The following is a 24659-nucleotide window of genomic DNA, read 5'->3' on the forward strand; positions in this document are numbered from 1 at the left end:
GGAGAGGGGAGTAGTGTATAGGCAAGCACTAAAAGAATGGCATCCAATCCCAAGAAAAGGACAATGATATTCTGGACTGAATATAGTTGTGAAGAAAGGCATTGTTCATTGATACACTTATGGAGAGAGCAATCTTCTTGTTTAGAACTTGCCTGACTGGCTATAAGAACATATTTTCTAGGAAGCTAATGGGAACTGATGAATTTATCCATTCTCCCTTCCCTTCTCTTCCCAGACATTTTCACTGCCTAGCTAAATTTTTTGAAGTTTTCTATTCTTCCAAACTGTGATTACTTGCTATCTTTTACTATAATGATGGATTTGAGGTTGTGTGTGTGTTTCAGTTTTTCTTTCTTCAGTTTAAGTGAAAGTGAGATTTATAGCATACCCATCCTCTCCTGTCCCAAGATTAAATAATATTCATCTAATGCAATTCTATTATGTAATAATTATTTCCCTCTCATTCCTCTTCTCCCTTTCCCAGTAGAGTCACTTATTCCTCTCATTATTATTTTCTGATACAATTAAAACCAAACCAAACCAGACCCAGGCTTTCTGTCATATTTGCCTTTATGATCTTTGAAGATACTAAGATTCTGAGAAAACAATTGATTTCTTCCTATTACTGAGTAAAAAATCCTCCTGTAATCCATTCTAACTGATCAAAAGTATGCACATTTCTATTTTCTTTTCTCTCTTCTCTTCTTTTTCCATTTCAAAGTGTCTAATCAGTCTAGTCTTACCACCAAGAAAAACTGAAAATCCTACATTTTATTAAAGGTCCATTCCCCCCCCCCCCTTTAAATGTTATATGAACAATATTTTTTTTTTCTTCTGAGGTTCTAGTGTGGATTTCTTATGGAGTTATTCTCTTCGTTAGTTCCAGTTCCAAATTATCATCTGTCCATTGGATATTTCAAACTTGATGCCCCAAAGGCATCTGTCCAAAACAGAATTCATTATTTCTTCTCCAAAAGCAACCCCTCTCCTTAACTTTCTTATTATTAAAAAAGACACCAACATTATCCCAGCTATACCCACATTCAAAATCTCAGTGATTACCTACCTCAAAACTTAAGCTGCTTAACTTCACTCACCCATATGTCTAATTATTTACCAAATCTTATTTTGCCTTCATATACCATCTGAAGATGGTACACACCCCACTACTATACACTCCACCACTGTCTTGCTTCTGGCCTTCACTTCTATTACCTGAATAGCTATAACAGCCGTCTTATTGGACTCCTTGACTCATACCTCTCCTCTTCATCCCAGCGCAAGTGATTTTCCTGAAGCCTTAAATCTGATCATATCACTCTCCTACTCAGTAAACTCTAATAGTTCCTTATTACAAATACAAACTTCTTTTAAAACTCTTACATATTCATTCTTTACTACCTTTCCAAGCGTCTTATATTTTACTCCCTTCCACACATTCTACGAGTATAGCCATATTGACCCATTTGGTGTTCTACATTGTTCTACACTCCATCTCTATTGCTTTGTAAGGGCCATCTGTTATACCTGAAATGTTCTCTTCAGTTCCAAACTGTGTTTGGTATCGAAGAGATAAAAGCCACTTTAAACTCTATAATTATTCCTTAACAGCTAATTCAAAGTAATTGTGATTCTGCTACAAAACAACAGCTTTCAGTTTTCACTTACCAAAAAGTGGAAGACAATGAAAACAGAAAGTAGAGTTCTATCCATTAAAAAAAAAATCCAGTAAGATGGGAAATAATCCATAAGGAATGGGTCACAAAGTACTAAATTATTTTCTTCTAGGTATTAGTTTATAAAGAATTTGACCAGTTTCTCAAAACTCATGGTTGTAAGAAAAGAATTCCACAGCTCTTTTTTTATGTTTCAACCTTTTAGGCCCAATTCATAGCCCTCAGAGTTCCATGTTGTATCTCATGGAGATTTTTGAAGAAGCAAAACCCAAGCTGTATTAGTGGCATCATGGACAAAAGAGGAAGATTTTATTGGAACTATGTGGCCATTTCAGTTCTTGAGTGGCTTTAGAAAGAACCAATATCCTAACAATGGTTTGGCTTGAGACTATAGAACTCTCAGTATGATGAATTATGTAACTAGATGATATCTTAAAAACAGTACTAGGACTGGAGTCAAGAAGACCAGAATTCAGATTTAGCCTCACAAGTTTACTAGCTGTCTAAATTACTTAACCTCTGAATGGAGAGAATACTTTCTTCTCAGTTTTGTTATGAGGATCATATGAGAAAATATTTGTAAAGTGTATAGTATATATTAAGGCACTTAATAAAGATTTGTTCCCCTTCCTTTTTCCCTATATGCTATTTTTCTACTTTAAATAACAAATAAGAAGCAGTTCCCCACCTTCTTTGGAAACCATAAGTGATTTCCTGGTAACCTTATTTCTAACAGTGGATTAACTTACCAGGCAGTGTCACTGAGTATAGTCATAACTTCATCAAAAATAGTTGGATCAACAATGTCATTATAAGTTAACACCATTTCATACACCTGACTGGCAGTTGTTTTCCTTATCTATGGAAGAAAATCAAGTTGAATGCATTAGTAGTAGACAAAGGTACTAAGCTAATTCACCACTATAGCATATTTGAAGAGATCTGTTTATATTTCTGTGTTCATGGTTAGAGCTAGTTATAAATAATGTAGACAAAATCTACCCCAATGATGATCATTTCCTACCTAACAGAATAGCCATGTACACAATCACAAGTGAGCATTTGTACTTAAAGATGACCTGGTGGTAGCCTTTTCTGTCTCCAACTTGTCTCCAACATGGAGCTAACAAGCCTTGCAAAGAAGTATCCAGACATGAGCTAATAACATTTCCCCACAACTATCTACAACATTTTGGGCCTTGCAGAATCTACCTGACAGTGCACCTAGGTCCATGAGCATAGAGACAGACAGATCAGTGATATAATTAGTTAAGGGATGTTTGGGGATGGAAGAGATTGTGTCATCTCATTAATTTTCCACAAGTCTTAATCCTCTAATTACCATTAGCCAACAGACATGGGGAAATATATACTATATCGTTATAAGTATCTCAGACTGAGTGTTGGTAGAAAGGCTGAGAATGTTTATCCAATTTACCCATACAAGCTAATACTTTAAAGTGGGAAATTCAGAATATTGCTAAGTTGGGAGGCATCACCACTACATATCTGCTTTTTCTCAACAATCATGAGCAAAAAACCCTAAGGAGTTTTCTGGGGCGTTTTTTTCTAGCATAACAAATGGTAATTTAGAGATCAAATATGCAAAGATTGATCATAGTTTCAACAAATGACATCCTGGATCTTATGCTGTGAAAAGTTCATATATAGAGCATACACAGAGCAAGATTTAGTGGAAAGAAAGGCTATCAAGAAATCAAATTTATCAAATGGACATTATTCCCTTCCATGTACAGTTCAGTCTTTTCTCATACAAGATATTCCATAGCTTGTTTCTGTGCATTTGTACTGGCTGGAATATTCTACCTACTAACTTCAACTTTGTTCCTGATTTGTTTGTTTTTTTAATTTTAGTTTACACAGCACTATATCTTGTAAATGATTTATGTTCCACACTGATCCTAATAGTATTTTCCCCTCTAAAGCTACCCTCCAACTATTCCATATTTATCTTGAGGGTACAAATTTATATACATGTAGTAGGAGGGCTGATTCAGGGGCAAAGTGCCTGGCATGGCATAGCTCTTCTCCATGTGTACATGAAAACTGTGAAGGAAGGTGATCTAACAATACCAGATCTCAAACTACTTATAAAATGGTAATTAGCAAAATAGTCTGGTTGATGCTGGCTAAGAGATAGAGTATGATAGATTAGGCACACATTACATTATAGTAAATGGTCATAGTAATCTAATATGATTACTCCAAAGATCCAAATTTTTGGAATAAAAACTTGGTATTTGTTTACCATGTCAAGAAGAGAAAGGAGAGAGAAATAAAATTTGGAACACAAAGCTTAGAAAAAAAGTTTAAAAATTATTTTCACATGTAACTGGAAAAAAATAAAATATACTGATAAAAAAAATCTCTGGGTAAAAATAAAAGTAATTGTAGACAACATAAAATACTTTGACATTATGTGCCAAGACAAAGTCTGGAACTATATGAACACAATTACAAAATACTTTTCACATAAAGTGAGGTCTAAATAATTGGAAAATATTTTCACAGATAGGCTAAGCTAATATAATAAAAAAGGACAATCCAAAATGAATTAACTGACTCCTTTAGTGCCATACCATAAATTATGTTATTGAGCTAGGAAAAAAATAACAATTTTGGAAGAAAAAATGGTCAAGAATATTAAGAGAAATAATGAAAAAATATGAAGCAAAGTAGCTAAGGTGGCTTAGTTTTACCAGATCTGTATTACAGAGCAGCAAGCACCAAAAGAATACGGTAATAGCTATGAAACAGAATGGTAGATCAGAATAGATTAGGTACACAATACATGGTAAATGACCATAGTAATTCAAAAGTCCAAACTTTTGAGACATGAAATCACTACTTGACAAAAATTTCTGGGAAAAAAGGAAAGCAGTTTGGCAGAAACTATGTACAAATCAACATCTCACATCATATACCAAGATAAGGTCAAAATGGGTACACAATTTAGACATAACGGGTAAAAATATAGGCAAATTAAGATCACATGGAATAATTTACCTATCATATCTATGGACAAAGAAAAATATTAGGATCAAACAAGAGATAAGACAGCATTATAGTATACAAAATGGATAATTTCAATTTTATTAAATTGGAAAGCTTTTACACAAACAAAATTTATGCTGCCAAGATTAGAAGGAAAGCAGAAAACTGGGAAAGATTTTTAAAAGAAATGTCTCTGATTAAGGTCTCACTTCTCAAATATATAGAGAACTAAGTCAAATTTAGAAGAATATAAGTAATTTCCCAGTTGATAAATGGTTAAAGGAAATGAATAGGTACTTTTTAGAAGAAGTCAAAGCTATTTATAGTCACATGAATAAATGCTCAATTGTATTGATTAGAGAGATGCAAACTAGAACAATTCTGAGGTACTTTCTGGTACCAGATTGGGTAAAGTGACAGAAAGGGAAAATAAATTTTGGAGGTGTGTGGGAAAACTGGGACACTGATACATTATTGGTAGAGTTGTGAACTATGCCCAAAGGGCCAGAAAACTGTGCACACCCTTTGACCCAGTAATAGCATTACTAGGTTTCTATGTCAAAGGGATCAAAGGAAAAGGAAAAGGAAAAGGACCAATATTTACAAAAGTATTTAAAGCAGTTCTTTTTGTAGTGGCAAAGAAACGAAATTGAGAGGATGCTCATCAATTGGAGAACGACTGAACAATTTGTGGTATTTGATTTTATGGAATACTATCAGTTATAAATAATGATGAGCAGAATACTTTCAGAAAAACCTGGAAAGACTTACATGAACTGATCCAAAGTAAAGTGAGCAGAACTAGAACACTTTATATAATAAAAGCATTATTGTATGATAATCAACTCCAAGTGACTTACCTATTCTCAGCAATATAATGATCTAAGATAATTCTGAAGGATTTATGATAAAGAATGCTATCCATCTCCAGAGAAAGAATTGGTAGTCTGAAGGCATATCAAAGCATGCTTTTCTTTTTTGATACTGTCTTTATTTTTCTGCTTTGGTTTTGTATTATTGTCACAACATGACTAATATGGAAATGTTCTGCATGATTGTATATTTATAACTGGATATAGATAAGGAATAGGGAAAGAGGGAGTGGATTTAAAACTCAAAACTTTAAAAAGAATAATGTTAAAAAATTTTATTTGTAATTGGGAGAAAAAATTAAATATTTAAAAATAATCAGAAAATTATAAAAACAATCCTATTGGTTTTCTCAAAGAATTAAGCTTTGTAAACAAAACAAATTGTATTAAGGAATTTTCTTTTTTGAACAAGATTTCACTTTAAATGTTTATATGAGTAAGGTAAGAAGGAATTATAATCTCAAAAGATCCAGACAAGCTTTCCATGTGAAATTTACATTAATTATGACCAATTTGTACTGTGTAAATTGGAAGGTTTCAAGACTACAATACCTTGTAAAAAGAGGTCTTCGTCCAGAACAAGTCTTACAGCAAGAGAGATCAGTAGGGTATAGATCCTTACAGAAAAGCTGGAGGAATTCCAATACTGAACCAACAAATTTAATATGGTCACTGTCTAGGGATGATTGTCTAGGGCTTAATTTGGGTAAATAGGAGTCATGTTTCTTAAAAGAACTAATAACAAATGCAGAAGGCCCTTCCTACTGGAGTGACTGTTTATTAAAAATATGTATATACTGGAACTCAATATTATATTCAAAAATCATACTTAATCTTTTTTTAGAAAATTTTATATTATTAGTGTTAGAGAAGTCAGCCAGTTTAAAAATAGACATGCACTTTAATGTTGCACTTAATTTCCTAGCTTTGTGTAGAATCATGTTATAGGGACTGTGACATTTTGGGGTGACTGTGTCAAAACTAATTACTGTTCTTCTAATATCAATAGATTAAATCAGAAGGCCTGAACTATATACTTATTTCCACCACTATGGCTTTCTACTCTGCAAAGAAGAGTTGGACCATTCCCAAGATTCTTTTCTTTTAGACCTCAGATAAATCATTCTTCCTCTCTGTTTTCAAGTTTTCTTATTTGTAAAAGGTGGAGATAAGACTTGATAATATCTAAAGCTTGAAGCTTGAGAATACGGTTCAAAATTGCTACTATGACTTGGGGATGTAATTTTCGTCAGCTAATACTAGAAAGCATCTTTTATTATGTAGTAGCAAATAACTCAAATGGAAAAGAAAATTTCCTTACACATTCTTTGCTTTAAGATTTAATATCCTCAATTCAACAATGCTTCTTTTTAAAAGCTATAGCTTTCTATTACATCATTACCATGAAAATTGACAACTTGAAAATTAAAGAAAGAACCCAGAGCTTGGTTTCATAGCAAGAATATAAAGAAAAAACAACTGTCATCATTTTTTTTCTTAGTTTCATAACCTGTTTTTACTTTTCTTGTGAATTTCAAATCTACTACATTCTGTTTGACATAAATCAGTATTTACCAGAGTAAGAATATAGGACTTGAGCTGAAAGTGACCATCAATAACCTAGTCCAAATTCTCCTTTTCCTCATTTTACAGAAGAAAAAACTAAGAACTGAAAAGGTTGAGTGGTTTATTCATTGTCACACAATATGTACCTAGAAAAAAATGAGATTCCTAATTTAATTCTTTAAAAACAGAGGTAAAGGCTGTTAAAACTATGTTTAATGTTGTGCTGCTATTATAAACTCTGATTGCAAGTCAAATTTAAAAGCTGGTCCCAATTATGCTGATTAAACTCATTAAACTCCAGAACACTATAGAACCTCTTAGAAGAGATCTGTAATCACAGAATAATATGGCCTGATTCAGAAGAACCAAGGAAATGAAAAATATATATTACCTAGATTAAAATATGCATTTTCATGGACTATGCAATAATTAATCAGTAAAGATTTACATGCTAGGAACTGGCTGGCTGGGTGTACAAAAAGGGGAAAAAGATAATCCCAGCCTTCAGGGATTTCACAATTTAATGGGAGAAGACAACAAATAAACACATATATGCAAGCAAGCAGGATAAATAGGATATAATTAATGGAGGGAAAGTGACCTGGGAAAGGCTCCCTGTGGAAGATGGATTTTTAATTGGAAAGACAAGAAGCAGAGAACGCTGCACATAAGGGGAACAACCAGTGAAAATGCTCAAAAGCTAGAAGACCTGGGAAACTAAACTGAAAAGTACTTATCGAGGACACTAGAAAGGTAGGAAGGAGTTAGGTTATGAAGGGTTCTGAATGCCAAATAGTTTTGTATTTAATCCTAGGGTCCACTGAAGTTTGAGTGGAAGGATGACACGATTTGACTTGTGTCTTAGGAAAATCATTTCAGTGGCTGAATGTAGGAAGTATTCTAGTGGGAAGAAACTTGAGGCTGTTGTAATAGCCCAGGGACTATAGCAGAGTAGTCATAGTGTCACATAGGGACACATTTGAGACTGATGTAAAGGTAAAAACTGAATGGCTCTGGCAACAGATTGAGGAGAGATAATGGGCATTTTATACACACACACACACACACACACACACACACACACACACGCACACACACACACACGGGCACACTCTACATTTCACTTAAGAGACACAGGAAAAAAAGAGGAGAAAGAAGAAAGGGGAATTAAATTGAGGGCATATTAAAGGAGGGAACATTTCTAAGCAAAGAAAATTCTAACTAAAAAAGTACAAAAATATTTAATAGCTATTTTTGATGTGCCAAACAACAGGAATCTGAAGAGGTGCCTATCAATTGTGGAATGGTTAAACAAATTATGTTGTTATTGTTGTGCCACAGTTCCCTTTTGATGTCCTGACCTAGTTTCCCTAATTGTCCTATTTAGTTACTCTGCCTCAGGTATAATCTTTCCCTCTCAATGTTTGATGAGATAAAGGTCTACCTCAGTTGCTCTGAGGCAAAACTCCAGGCTATAATCATTCCCTCTTAAATGGTTGATGAGATAAAGGTTTTATATCTTTAAGCTATAATCATTCCTTCTTAATGTTTGACAGGATAGAGGTCTATCCATTTTAAACATCATTAGAATATCAGTAACATCTGCAGTACCTATTGTGTTATCCTAGGTGCCTCCCCCCATTAGGTTATCCCCATCCAGGTAGCTCTCCCATTATGTCATTGTTCTTGTTATCCCATAAAAATCTTGCTGTTCCAATACTTGGGGCTGGATTCTTTGAGCCGACAGTCTCCTTCAGCCCTGGGACCAACCATGGATCCATCTGATCCCAGTATATCTCTTCATTTAATAAATTATTAAATTGTTCTCTAATCTCTGTCTTGCTCAGTTTTTCCAGCATTACATTATAAATGTAAGGGAGTATTATTGTGACATAAGAAATGACAAAGGGGATGGTTTCAGAGAAACCTGAGATTTCCTGAACACAGCTAGGAAAATAATTTATGTAATGAAAGCCAATCAGCATAATGAGCACCTAAAATTCCAGAGCACTAATAAACATGTTAATCTGACAGAGATGCAAAGAATGAGACGTGTTGTATATATCGTGTGTTAATATGCAGGCATGCATGTCAGTATTCACACATGAATATTTTCTTTTGCATTTGGATATGTGTTTTTCTTGACTGTAAATATTCATAATGAGATCTTTCATTTTCACCTGGCAGTTTGAATGGATGAAAGAGAAAAAAGGTAGATTTTGCTAATTGAAAAAAAGTTTAATTTTTAAACATTTAATTTATAAATTTATAAGTGTTTAAAAATATGTTAAAACAAAAAATATGAAACTTATTAAATAAATATAAAGTATCCCTTAACAAATAGCTTGTTTCTTTATTGAAAATATGCATGATACTTACTATAGGAAAAGGGTGGCAAAGAAGAAGAAATAGCTGAAATAGGACTTTCTTCCTCACATTTCCAGGAAACTGAATCATTCCACAAAACCTAAAAACATAAGATTAGACTATTAGTATAATCATACTTCTAATCTTGTGCTCTATCATAAATCTATTATCTAAAATATTTCAAAGCAGTTTATTAAAGGCTTTCACCTGTAAAAGGCTGAATGCTAAAAAATGCAATTTATTGTGGAGGACAATTGAGTAAAAAAACCCAAAACATCACATGATACTAAAGCACTTCTCATGGCTTTGTAATTTTCTTTCCCTTCCCCCTCCCCCCCCTCAATAAATGCTGTGGGAAAAGAAATAGAAAGAAAACAAGATCTCATCAAGTAGTAGCAATGCATTCAATATCATCAAATTATGTTCATTAGGAAAAGAGGTTTCAAAACTATATGAAAAGAAAAGAACAAGATTCTGACAAGTGTTTTTTGCCTATTAAATTTGCAGTTATACAATACCTGGCTGACAAAGCCATTCTTATAGCTGAATTTACATTTATCCAGCTGAGAAATCTGCTCAAATAAAAACCAAAAACAAATCTGAAACAAAAAGAACCCCCCCCCTTCTCTCTCTGATATAAACTGTCCCCCTGATCTTGGGGGAAGGGAGAGTGAAGGGTGGTCCTGGCTTAGAAATCTAATGATGTAAACTGTCCCCCAGATCTTGGGGAGGGGAAGGGTGGGTCTAGGTTAGAAATCTCAAATCCCTGTGGGAGGGGTTCTACCCTCCTGTTCATAAGGGAGACTCCCAGATAAGTAATCTAATTCAATTGGAAATCTTGATCTAGGGCATAGTCAATGCCCTCTATTGAGTTGAAAATTAATCCCTCAAATTCATCTAGAGATTGGTCCTAGCATGGGGCCAAAGAAACCCAATAAATCAAACTCTGTATGCCCAGATCTTTGCAAAAGTCCTAAACCCATTCTTGCCACAAACCTCGAGCCTGTATTCATCAGGGTTTACAAATTCTTTTGCAAAGCCTGAACAATGGGCCAGGGGATTCCATTGCTGTCAGGGGATCTCTCAACCCTCATTTTTCACATTTCAACATTTGGTGGCCCATACGGCGACTGAACCCAAAATGTAGCCAAAGCACTTAAAATCACCTATAATCTCCACTCTGCCTAGCATCCTCAGGTTTCTAGGAACATGAAGAAAATGAATCACACCCTCAAGTGACTCCTTACTAAACTATGTTTGGAAACTCAAGAGTATTGGGTGAAGAATCTCCCATTAGGGTTTCTTAGAGTCAGCATTGTACCTCAGGAGAATATTAAGCTTAGCCCTTTTGAACTTCTTTATAGAAGGCCTTTCTTACCATTGACATTCTTGTAGATCCAGAACAGCATCTAGTCACTCAATTTGCCATACAGCTTGGTGCAATCCAGAAGGACCTTTCTGAATATGCAAATGAGCATCTCCCTAAAGCTAAAGAAACTCATACTCAGATTACCTCCCCTGTAAATCCAGAGGACATGGTATATTTGAAATCTTGAAAGCCTCAAGGTGCTGACCTTCTAGGTATAAAGTGGATAAGTATATATACCTATACTTATATAGGTATATATAAGGTCATTCTGACTACTTCAACATCACTCAAACTGGAAGGGTTCTCTAGCTGAATTCGTATTTCTAGGATTAAAAATGTTGCTTCTGTTACCCCTCCTTCAGATATTTCAGATTATTCCTGTGAACACTTTGGAGAAAGAAGGGTGAAATAGTCTGTGTCCTTCTTTCTGTCACTCTTCTTCCTAACTCTTTCTTATTCCAAGGATGAGAACTTTGCTCCTAGCATTTTCTCTTCTACTTTTCTTGAAGTCATTCTATGATCCCTGCCAATAGTTAACTCCTTCTTAGCCTTTCAGCTAGTTAGTTCTGTGGGCAGTGGGGGCATTCAGGATTGCTGGGTGGGCCATCAGCATCCTTAAGGCAGCCCACAGATGGGACCTGATGCATTATTTGCAAAGGTCCCATTCCCAATGTCTCCATCTCCACCCTAGATGCCACCCCACTTTTAACTTGCTTATGAGATTTGTTTCCTCCAGGCTCCAACCTATGAACTTTCAACTACTCATTCAGTCTGAAGATCATGGGACAACTGACGTGGACATTCCCATATCTCCTAGATGTTGCTGCCACTTTCAGATTGCACTCCCCCTCCTAGTCTAAACCCCTATTGACAACTCTACAACCCTTGTCAACTTGAAGCACTTATAGAAATGAGACTTTTGTCCCTTTGCCCCAAATTAATTTGGGGTGACTGCTTGAGGAGGGAATGATGTAAACTGTCTCCCTGATCTTTGGGGGAAAAGGGTAGGAAAGGTCCTGAATCAAAACCCTTCCTGGCCTTTGGGAGGGGCCCTACCCTCCTAATAGGAGAATCTTCCAGATAAGTAATCTCCTCCTAGGATTCAATTGGAGATTTTGGCCAGGGGCAGCAAAAAAATAAAAACAAAAACAATAAAATCAAATGCTATGTACCCAGATCTTTGCAAATAATCTTAACAGGATCTTGCTTGCTAAGAGAGCTGTTGTCTTAGTGTAATAAACCCATTCTTGCCACATTCATTCAGGTTTGCAAATTCTTTCACAAAACTTGCAGATTGGCCAGGGGACCCCATTGTTATCAGAATATCTCTCCACTCTCATTTCTCACACCTCAACATGTCTGTCTGTCTCTCTTTCTACCTATTATTTTTGCTGCTAAGATGGGTAGCCGCAAAGGGTGGCTGGTAAAAAAAAACTAAAACAAAAACACAGGCTATCACTGCTTTTATGTTTAGCAACAAAGTTAGTCATACCCATTTTAACTTTGCTTTTACTATAATATATGATAGATTTATAAAAATATATCTAGATTTTCTGAATGGAACTAAAATATATTCAATTACTATTTTTCAATATCAAAACAAAAGGGGAGAGCTTGAACTCTTTCTATTTGTCAAGATGAAAACAAAGCATTTGCTCAAACAACTCCTGTGGCGTTTGTAAAATTTTTGCTGTTTCAGAACTAAATTGCTCATGATACTTAGGCCTCTCTAGCTATGGGTACAGAATTTTCTCTCCTGTGCCCAACTTACTTCTCCTTCCAAGTCTCCATTTCAACCATTTTTTCAAATATGACTTATACTTTTGGGAAACCTTGATTCTCTCTTAAGTAGAATTCATATTCTTATATTGTGAACCAAATCCTCTTAAAAGTGTCAAGTGCAAGAGTATTTTTATAAATTTTGTTGGTAATGATTAATTACTAATTATTTTATCAAAGGAATTTCCATTGAGTCCTTAAATTTTTTTATGAAAATGAAAGTTTTATTAACTGTTTAGAGAATAAGGACTTATAAATAATTCAGACAAGTAACCCACCCAAACAACACCTCCCAGATTTTCTTCAAAGTCCTTGAAATATGTTTTAAGTACTTTTGCTTTTTCTCTGCTTTCCTAAGCAGCAGACACCTTAAAACTTACACAGCAATGCTTGAGCGGAGCTTTTGTATGTCTTTGGATTTTTTGATCTCTTCTTTACAAAGTGAAAGCAGCTTCAGAGAAAAAGGATGGCTAAAGTGATGGAAAAACAAAGTTATTTTAGAGACAGAATTCTAATATCAAAGTTTAAAAGCAATAAATAGGTGAGCCAAAAGTTCCTATAGGGCTCCTACTATAGAATGTCTTCTTCAGTGGCTAAAAGAAAACCATTTTAGGAGCACCACATAGTTGCCTGTACTATTGATCATAGGATGGTTCTCTTTTAAATAAAGGAATGTTAGTTATTGTTATTATCATTAATATTTAACACTATGTCATATTTCAACAAATATAAATGGGAGGTAAGACAGAAAACTATCTCTAAATAAAATTGAAACACATTAAAATCTCAGAATCCATATTTGTCACTGTAAAACTGTCATGTAATTACAGAACTGTATTTCTTTAGGTTTAGACCAATATTAGTATACTATTACATAAAATTATTTTAACAACAGAATACTAGAACATAAAATAAAAAGCAAATAAAGTATTCAATAGAAGTCTAAAATGTAAGAGAAAATCAGAAAAGCTAGTATATTCTTCAAGTAGCTAGCTTGACATATATAAACATCTTTGTCAGTGTAGGCATAAAAGGAGTTTAATAAGGGCATCCTTGAATACAACTACAAGGCTTGTATAGCAAAGAGATCAACAAAAGGAGAAAAGGACCCATATTAAACAAAACTATTTATAGCAGCTCTTTTTATGGTGGCAAGAAATGGAAACTAAAGATTCCCTCATCATTGAGAGGATGATTAAACAAATTCTGGTATTCAAATGAAATGTAAAACTAATTGGTACAAATCAGGTCAAGAAACATTAATTGTTTATTATGAATCAGGCCATTGATGAATCAGTGGAAATTTAAAAAAAGGAAAAAAAGTACCTCCTCTTAAGAAGTGTAGTCATATATATGTAGTTCTAAGCTATGTAAGCTGTTAAAGCTTAAAGTAAACTTAGAAAGTATGTTATATACATATATAACATCAATATAAAGTGAAAATAGTGGAATATATAGTTTAGAAGGAATAAAAGAAGCAGTTGGGGTAGGATGGAGCCAAAAAGGCTTCATGCAGAGGATGTTGCTTGAACTGTGACATAAAAAAACATATTCTGATGTATGGTAAGGAAGGAATACAAGGCACATCAGACAATAAAGTTATATAGCACGTATTAAAAAAAGAGAAAAGCTTTAGATTATCTGTGCTGATTTAGTTTCCAAATTCAATTTAATATTACTAAGACAATTTTTTAAAAAGTAGGATTTAAGCAGTAGATAATTGTTTAAAGATATGAATAAACAATTTTCTTTTTTTTTTAATGTATTTCCTGGTTACACACATATATTAACTTTTTAAATACACATTTCTTTATGTATCATATTGAGAGAGAAAAATCAGAACAAAAGGGAAAAGCTTAGGAGAGGAGAAAAAAAACAAAGAAGAAATGAATATATAGCATACATGTATTGATTTACATTCAATCTTCATAGTTCTTTTTCTGGATGCAGATGGTATTTTTCTACCCAAAATTTATTGGGATTGCCTTGGAGAACAAACAATTTTCTTTTTTTCTTTTTTGTATTTCTTTTTTTATTTTTAATAGCTTTTTATTTACAAGTTATATGCATGGGTAATTTTACAGCATTGACAATTGCCAACCTTTTATTTCAACTTTTCCCCTCCTTCCCCTCACTCCTTCCCCCAGATGGCAGGTTGACCAATAACATGTTAAATATATTAAAGTATAAATTAAATACAATATAAGTATATATGTCCAAACCGTTATTTTGCTGTACCAAAAGAATCGGACTCTGAAATATTGTACAATTAGCTTGTGAAGGAAATCAAAAAATGCAGGCAGGCAAAAATATAGGGATTGGGAATTCAATGTAATGGTTCTTAGTCATCTCCCAGAGTTCTTTTGCTGGGTGAAGCTGGTTCAGGAGAACAAATAATTTTCTAAAGAAAAACTGCAAATTAATAAAATCATGTAAAATGCTCCATATCACTTATTAGTGATCAATGAAAACTGAAATCCCAGAAAATAGGCAAAAATGGAAAAAAAAAAAAGATAACAGTCTATGCTAAAGTAATTATATAAATTCTGAGGGTCTTCCCCTTCCAGATATATTTAATTTTTTTTTTTTAAAAGACTAGATGAAAGAGACCATTCTTTGCCTCAGTTGCTACCTAGACTTAATCACTAAATGGGTATGGCCTCTGTCAAACTGATACCTGTTTTAGATCTTAGCTTAAAAAGGCTAAGAACTCCCATTGCATCCAGGGCCATCTATAGTCATCCATTGGACCCAAAAGGCTCTGAAAGGGAAAGTGAGGCAGGTGATCTTGTACAGCCCACCCTCACTTAAATCCAATTCCCTTGTATGCAGTGGCATCACTCCTTAATGTAGAGTAAAGGATGAATGTATAGTATACCCAGGAGACAATCAATAGAGAAAGAATGCACTAGTATAGAGGGGAAAAGATTCTTATTGCAGATATTAATTGAAGGTTAAAGAAAGCCAGGGATGCTGGAAAGAAAGGGTGAAGAGGAAGAAAAGAAAAGAGGAAGAACAGCTGGTAAAAAAAATGCACTGAATTAGGAGATGGAGTATTTTCTGATCATTGTCACTTAATTAAAGGATGTACCTGGAAAAGCAAGAAAATTTCAGATTATGAAGCACTTTAAATGCCAAACAAAGTTTTAAATTTGATCTTATGCATAATAGAGAGCTAATGGATTTTACTGACTAAGGGTATAAAATAGTTAAAAGAATCATTTTTAGAAACTCAATTTTATGACTGAATGGAGGACAGATTAGAGTAGGGAGCAAGGTGAAATAAAACTAGAAAATAGGAGGGACTAGTTATTACAACTGGACTCTGTTATTACTAATATGAAGTTGGCAGAAAACAAAAAGAAGAATTGGTCTGTTTAATCTGATTTAATGCTTGGTCATTACTTTTTAATGTAAACAAATTAATATTTTAAAAATTCTTGTGAGCAGTAGATGTCATCCTAAGTATGATTAAGCAGCAGTATGGCATAATATATCTATTATGGTATTAGGAAAATCAAGTAAATAAGAATTTACTGAGATCTGCTTTTTGCAGGAAACTGTAGTAAGTACTTGGTTTGAAAGGAAATGAGAAAACAATTTATATTCTTAAAAAGCTCACAGTTCAAGGCAGAAAAAGCTTTTTGACAAAACATAAAACTAGGTTTTGGTTTGTTTGTTTTTAAAACACCAGAAAGCAAAGCAATAAACAGCTTTCTTTTTTTTTTTTTTTGTAAGCTTTCTTTAAAATAATAAGAAGCATCAAGCTAAAGCCAAAAGCAATCATTATCTGTAAAGAAGACAAGTTTGAAGCCTTTCTAATAAGATGAGGAATGAAGCAAAGATGTCCATTATCACTATTATACTAAAACTATTAGTTATAGTGATGTGCCCCCCCAAAATATAATAATTAAATGAATAAGCATAAACAAAGAGGAAAAAAAATCTATCACTTTGCAAAGTTAGAGTCAAAGGAAGTCAACTAAAAAATCAATCAAAATAATTAACAACATCAACCAAGTTGCAGGACATAAAATAAACCCATACAAATCATCAGCATTTCCATATATTACCAACAAAATCCACCAAGAAGAGATAGAGAAATTCCATTTACAATAACTATGGACAGTATAAAACACATGGGAATTTGCCTACTAGGATACACAAAGGAATTATATGAACATAATTATAAAACATAAAGAAAGATTTCATAATTGGAGAAATATGAATGTTAATGGATAGGCTAAGTCAATATAATTATATCTAAATTAATTTACTGAGTGCCACATCAAACTACCAAAGGATTCTTCTATGAAGCTATTAAAAAAATTTGATCTAGAAGAACAAAAGATCAAGAATATCAAGGGAATTATTGAAAAGAAATGAAAAAGTGAAGGGGACTAAACAGGACCAGAATTAAAATTATACTATAAAACTCTAATCATGAAATTAATTTGGTCCTGGATAAGAAATAGAGAGATTAATCATTGGAACAGATTAGATACATAATACAGAGGCAAATGAATACAATATTTTAGTGTTTCCTAACCCCCAAAACCCAGTTATGGAGACAAAAACTCACTATTTGACAAAAACCAATGGGAAAACTAAAAAGTATACTGGCAGAAACTAGGCACAGACCAACATTCAACATTATACATGAAGAAAAGCCCTCTGCTCCTTAATTGTGGGTAGTTACTAAATTTTGCATCATCCTGATTGTGGCTCCACTGTACTTGAATTATTTCATTTCTGCAATATTTTCTTCTCGATTTAAGAAGTCTGGAATTTGGCTATAATATTCCTGGGAATGTTTCAATTTGGGATATCTTTATGGAGGTGGATTCTTTTCATTTCTATTTTATTCTCTGGTTCTAAGGTATTGATGCAGTTTTTCTTTATTATTTATTTATCCTTTTATTCATTCATTCGTTTGTTTATTTATTTATTGCAGAAGCAACTGAAGCTAAGTGGCTTGCCCAGGGTCACAGAACTAGCAAATGACTGAAATCAAATTTGAACTCAGGTCCTTCTGACTTCAGGACTGGTGCTCTATCTAATGTGCCACCTAGCTTCCCCTCCTTTATAATTTCTTGAAATGTAATGTCTAAGCACTGCTTTTGATCAAGGCTTTCAAGTAGTCCAATAATTCCATTTTTTAGAAGTCCAATAACTCTTAAATTATGTCTTCTTAATTTATTTTCCAGATCAATTTTTCTTCTATTGATTTATTTTCACCTTGTCTTTTATGTTTTCCTAGAAGAATGTGTCAATAAAACTTTTGTTTTATTGTTTCTTGATGTCTTGTGGAATCATTAGTTTCTTCTTGCTAAATTCTAGTTTTTAAGGAATCATTTTCTTCAGTTGGGTTTGTATGTCTTTTTCTACTTGCCCAGTTCTGCTTTTTAAAGAGTTATTTTCATTAGTAAGGTTTTGTATCTCTTTTTAACATTTGGTCAAAAAAAATTTTAAGGAGTTATTTTCTTCAGTATTTCTTTGTGCTTTTTTTTTTTTTTTCTCTTTTTTTTTTTTCTTAAGACAATTTTCAGATGATGAAATTGAAACTATTTCTAGCCATATGAAAAGATGCTCCAAGTCATTATTAATCAGAGAAATACAAATTAAGACAAATCTGAGATACCACTACACACCTGTCAGATTGGCTAAGATGAGAGGAAAAAATAATGATGAATGTTGGAGGGGATGCGGGAAAACTGGGACATTGATGCACTGTTGGTAGAAGTATGAACGAATCCAACCATTCTGGAGAGCAATCTGGAATTATGCCCAAAAAGTTATCAAATTGTGCATACCCTTTGATCCAGCAGTGTTTCTATTGGGCTTATATCCCAAAGAGATACTAAAGAAGGGAAAGGGACCTGTATGTGCCAAAATGTTTGTGGTAGCCCTCTTTGTAGTGGCTAGAATCTGGAAAATGAATGGATGCCCATCAACTGGAGAATGGTTGGGTAAATTGTGGTACGTGAATGTTATGGAATATTATGTTTTGTAAGAAATGACCAACAGGATGAATACAGAGAGGCTTGGAGAGACTTACATGAACTGATGCTAAGTGAAATGAGCAGAACCAGGAGATCATTATATACTTCAACAACGATACAGGATGCATTCTGATGGAAGTGGATTTCTTTGACAAAGAGAAGATTTAACTCAGTTTCAATTGATCAATGATGGACAGAAGCAGCTACACCCAAAGAAAGAACACTGGGAAATGAACTGTTTGCATTTTGGTTTTTCTTCCCGAGTTATTTTTACCTTCTGAATCTAATTCTTCCTGTGCAACAAGAGAATTATTTGGTTTGGCACACATATATTGTATCTAGGATATATTGTGACATATTGAATATGTATAGGACTGCTTGCCATCTGGAGGAGGGGGCGGAGGAAGGGAGGGGAAAAGTCAGAACAGAAGTGAGTGCAAGGGATAATGTTGTAAAAAATTACCCAGGCATGGGTTCTATCAATAAAAAGTTATAATTAAAAAAAAAACCTGTTAATTCTCTTCATAATTTTCTTGCATTGCTCTTATTTCTTTTCTCAATTTTTCCTCTTATTTGATTTTCATTTGTCTTTTAAAAAATCTCTCTTTAGCGCTTTTAGAAAATGTTTAAAAGACTTTTGTCCAATTAGCATTTTTCTTTGAGGCTTGTAAATGTTTCCATGTCATCATCTTCTTCTGAATTTGTATTCAAGAGAATGTGTGTGTGTGTGTGTGTGTGTGCGTATTCATTTTTTACACTATTTCTTGATTTTAAACTTTATGCTAGAATTGAGTTCTGCTCATCTCTGGATAGACAGTGGTAGTAGATCACTCTATCAAATTTCAGATATTTTTGACCTGTTCTTTTCACAGCTAATTTTGTAGGTTTTTATATTTTTGGTGCTTACAAAAGAGTATGATCTGGGGAGAAGTATATTCATTAATCTTTATACCTGTACTTTGGTTCTTAGCCAGGAAAGGTCCCTTCTCCCTTGGGATTGCAAGTACTAGTGCTCCTTTCCTCCCTGGAACTACAATCAGGAAAAAGGGGCCTTGTTCTCAGCAACCTGGAACTGAAACTACTGTTGGGACTCCTTTGCAAATGAATATATTCCTCTCCATCCTGTAACTGTGACCACTGGAGTTGCCAAATGTTGCCTAGTCTTTTGTGCAGTGCCCACTCAGGATATTCCACTTTTGAAATATATTTTTGACCATGTGTCCATTCTGTTTAGCTTCTCTGTGTGCTGAGAGCACCTGGAACTCCTGCAGCTGGAGTGGCAGCCACTTTAACAAGTCCTGGTGTTGATACCATGCTGTGCTGACAGCCAGTCCTTTCATCGATGCCACAGATGTTTCCTTCTGACCTCCTGTTGTCCTGGTGTGGAACACTGTCTCATCTAGCTCTTTTGTTGACTATGCCACTCCAGAGTCAATTATATATATAGGTAGATAGATAGATAGATAAGATAAAGATATATGGGTATATAGATATAAATATATACCCCCCTCTCTCCCTCCCTCTCTCTCTCTCTTTCTCTCTTCCCTTCCCCCTCTCCCCCCCCCCACCTCCCCGCTGAGGCAATTGGAATTAAATGACTTGCCCAGGGTGACACAGCTAGGAAGTGTTAAGTGTCTGAGGCCAGATTTGAACTCAGGTCCTGCTGACTTCAGGGCTTGTGCTCTTTCCACTGTGCCACTTAGCTGCCCCAATTCAATATATATTTTTAAAATTGTTTGGGGAGATTATTAGGAGAGTTTGGCTAGAATGCACCTTCTATTCTTCCATTTTGGCTCCAAGCTCAATCTTTACAAATTCCAGATTTTCCTCTTCAGTTTCATCTATCATTTACTGTCTGATTCCTTCCCTTTTGATGACAGGTCAAAGCTAGAATCAAAAGATATATCAGCCTCCTTCCAAACTAGGAAATTCACTTTTCACTAAATGCAGTCTCTGCTCCAAGTAGCCTCTAGAGGGATCAAAATTGGCCTCAGCTAGATGCCAGATCCTTTCCTTTATTCCAAGGGGAGGCTTCCATACATGGTAGTACCCTGCTTCAGTCCCCTCTTTTTATTAGAACCAGTCTGGTTGAGGGGCACGGTTCTAGGCACAGAAAGCTTTCACTTTCCTGTACCTCAACTAACTTTGCACGTTGGGGGATTGGGATGGCAGATTTGAATTATATTGTTTGTTGCCTCAGAATGTAATGGTAGGGAGCAGGAGTGGGGAATCGGGTTAGTCTGTAGATTCTATAGCAGCAGCAAATAAATTGCTGAGTCAAGTCCAGATCACCACAAATCTGTGGGTCCTGTTGTATAAATCTTTCAAAGATTGGGACTAATGGGAGAAAGGGTACTGAGTGAGCATATGAATAACTAGGGATCTGCATTCTCTAGAAAGTTCATCCAGTTGTTACTTTGTTAAGAGTTCTGAGTATCTTAAATAATGAAGACAGATGCAATTCCTTTCAGTTTCATACATACTCTTATGTTGGAGAGATTTGAGATTGAGAAGATTGGGAAAAATGATTAGTTTTCTATGTTGATAGGCATGAGACTCGGGACAATATAAAGGAGATTAGTGCAAATATATAACTAAACTCACTAATGGATAATATTTCAGGAAGTAATTTTCTGAAGAAGAAATACATACAATCAACAATCGCTAGAAAATCACTTTAAGCAAAACACAAATTAAAACTCAGGTTCAACATATTATCTATAATGTTGATAAAGATAGGAAAAGAAAATGACATTTGCCAGAGGCTCTGAGAAGACAGGAACACTTAAGCACTGTTGGTAGGTCTGTGAAATGGTCCAATCATTCTGAAAATAATTTGAAATTATACGCCAACATTTAATACTTTGGTTCTCAATTTCTAAAATTACAGTAGAAACTATGAATTCCACAACTTACTACTCAGGATATTTAGGGGATCAAAGCTGTAAAATTTAAAGTGTTAACACAACATGACTTAGCTGCATTCTCTTCAGACTCAACTCTTAACAAAGAGTAGTCTCTTTGCTCCAAAAAGGCTCATGTTGTCACTCTTCTTTTAAAGTAGTGATCATTTCTACTTCTACATCTTTGCAGAAACTGTTCCCTTACTCTGAATCCCTTCATCCTTTTCTTGATCATTCAGCAACAAATTCTTGCTCCAAGATTTAAATCAAATGCTCCTTTCTATTTAAAGTCTTCCCTAATTACTCTAGCTCATAGTGACCTTTCTACCAATCAGTTTAACACTCAATTCCTAGAGGAGTTTTCTTACAATATTGCTGAATTAATCATAGTTCTCTTCACAGTAAAGACTATATGTTACATTTCTATTACCCTCCAGTAACCAGCACACACACACACACACACACACACACACACACACACACGTGTACACATGCACACACATACAGTGCAGTGTTAATACTCACTCAATATTTTGACTCTAATTGAACTGATGATCATATGAATGTCTGTAGAGGACCTGACCTTAACTGTACTAGAAAGCTAACTCTAGTAATCTTATTCACTAGATGCAAGTTTTTAACCTATTTTTGTGTCACAATTCCTTCTGACTCTTTTGCAGTCTGATAAAATTTGTGAACTACATTTTAGAATGTTTTTAAACATGCAAAATAAAATGTATTAAATTCTGAAAGAAAACAATTATAATGAGAGATAATTATCAAAATATTTTTTAAAAGGTCACAGATTCCCTGCAGCTTCTTGTGATTGTACTACCAATTCACTGCTATAATTGGTATAACAATAAGCCCTTCTGCTAGAAATAAAACAAGAAAGATACATCAAGAAAAAAATAGTATTTACTTGTCCTCAGCAGTAAAGATGTCAAAACAACCATTGGCCAGCATTTGGTCCAGCATCTTCAGAAATGGTACAGAAACCCTAAGGGAAAAAATACACATGAACATAAGATTAACTCTTAAAATATTGCTCAGTTAAAGTGACATCTTCTAGATCTTCTAGATAATACTTCTTATCTTACTGCACCCCACCTGAATACCTCTCCAACAACAAAAAAATTGGTGTATGTGTATATGTGTGTGTATCTCACCACTTCCTCTAGCTTAGAGATTCCATTAAAGGTAACCACTGACTCAGTTATTAATTAGTCAAAGTGGAGTTACTCTTGAGAGCAAGTATACCCCTATGAAATCAACAAAAGGACAAGAAATGCTGCAGTCTAGTTTTAATATCAAGTTCAAAGTCCAAAAGTGGGCTGATAGGATGAGCCCAAAAAAAAAAAAAAAAAAAAAAAAAAAGAAGAAGAAAAAAAGATCTCTTTATGAGAGAGATGAGGGTGGCAAGGACATCCAAGATACAAACACAGAAGAAAATGACTCCAAAATATCTACAAAAAAAAGTGTTGAAGAGAAACTCAGCTTGGATAAAAAGTCAACTAGAATTTCTAGAAGAGATGAAGCAAGTGTTAGAGAGAGAGAGAGAGAGAGAGAGAGAGAGAGAGAGAGAGAGAAGAGAGAGAATTAACATTCTTTTTCTAAATAAGAGGGCTTTTAGGAAATTCTGAAAAAGGGATGAGACTTCTGGAAGATAGAATTGGAGAAGGAATTAACAGCATGGGGCAAAGACATATTAAAGTTTGCCCAAGCTACAAATTCCCTCAAATTTAAATGGACCAAACAGAAGCAGTTTGGTAAGATAAATTCAAGGTTATCTGAACCAGATATTTCTCTCCTACAGAAAGCAGCAAATATGATCATTCAGTTACTGTTAGTGGTGTCTGAAAAGTCACAAAACAGAGAAGGGCTGTAAGACTAGAAAAGAATAAATATTATTCAAAATTTCAAAACAGGGAATGGAGTCTACAAACTCTGGTCTTAAACTTGTCACAAATATGAGAGTAAGGTTGATTAGTCATTAGTTCACCTGAAAAAAGAGGCATACAATGTAACAGATAGCAAGTCCAGTATGAATCAATAGTATGAAAATGCAGTAAAATATCTGATGTGATTAAGGGTTACATTAAGAAGACTGGTCTCAAGGAAAAACAAATAATAATAGAACTTTCTGTCCACTGTCCTTGTCAGACCCTATGTAGAAAGTAGTTCATTATAAACTGCTTGCATTTTTGTTTTTCTTTCTGGGTTATTTATACCTTCTGAATCCAATTCTCTCTGTGCAACAAGAGAACTGTTCAGTTCTGCACACATATATTGTATCTAGAATATATTGTAACCTATTTAACATGTATAGGACTGCTTGCCATCTGGGGGAGGGGTGGAGGGAGGGAGGGGAAAAATCGGAACAGAAGTGAGTGCAAGGGATAATGTTGTAAAAAATTACCCTGGCATAGGTTTTGTCAATAAGAAGTTATCAAAAAAAAAGAAAGTAGTTCATGACACCGCAGTTTAAGAAGGACATTAATAACCATCTGACTGTTCAAAGAAGGGCCAATAGACTAATGGAGGGCTTTGTGTCCATGTCATATCAATCAATCAATAAAAAAGTAATTATAAAAATATTGCTACATATAGGGGAAGGGGTGGGGATGGGGTAAGGTCATGGAATCAAGATGATGAAATAGGAAGCAATATGGCTGAGATTTCCTAATATTTCTCTTCAAACAACTTTAAAATAATACCTCAAATTAAATTCTGGAGTTTAAAAACCAATAGAAAGGCGGGATAAGACATTTTTTTTCCCAGCCAAAGACAATTTAAGAGGTCATAAGAGGTCATATTGAGGTAGGTGCTAGCCCATAGCACACATGGAAATAACAACAGCTGTAGACCTTTTCAGCCTCTGCTGCAACAGCAGTTTCAAGAGATCTCATTCCAGACACAGTAAGGAGATTGAGCAATTGGTCAGAAAAAGATGATTGGGAACCATATGCTAGCACTAGGCATAGATTCAAGCACATTTGGCAATGGTAAATCCATTGCCTATACCCACTTATTGATTACAGTTTCAAGGCAGAGAGGAATGTTTTTGGTCAAAGAGGTAAGGTACCTGGCAGAATGTAACCCAAGAGGGT

The 24659-nt window shown here is 34.5% G+C and overlaps 1 protein-coding gene across 1 annotated transcript in view; it reads right to left on the reverse strand.

Annotated features, from left to right (window-relative positions):
• The window catches only part of TBCD (tubulin folding cofactor D), a 430774-nt gene that overhangs the window by 6388 nt on the left and 399727 nt on the right, over positions 1-24659 (reverse strand). The window contains 4 exon segments of the mRNA XM_051995656.1: positions 2426-2535; positions 9509-9596; positions 13025-13114; positions 22472-22549. Of these exon segments, the coding sequence (XP_051851616.1) occupies positions 2426-2535; positions 9509-9596; positions 13025-13114; positions 22472-22549 (366 nt within the window).

Source organism: Antechinus flavipes, chromosome 4 (genome assembly GCF_016432865.1).
Source record: "Antechinus flavipes isolate AdamAnt ecotype Samford, QLD, Australia chromosome 4, AdamAnt_v2, whole genome shotgun sequence".
Classification (NCBI taxonomy): domain Eukaryota; kingdom Metazoa; phylum Chordata; class Mammalia; order Dasyuromorphia; family Dasyuridae; genus Antechinus; species Antechinus flavipes.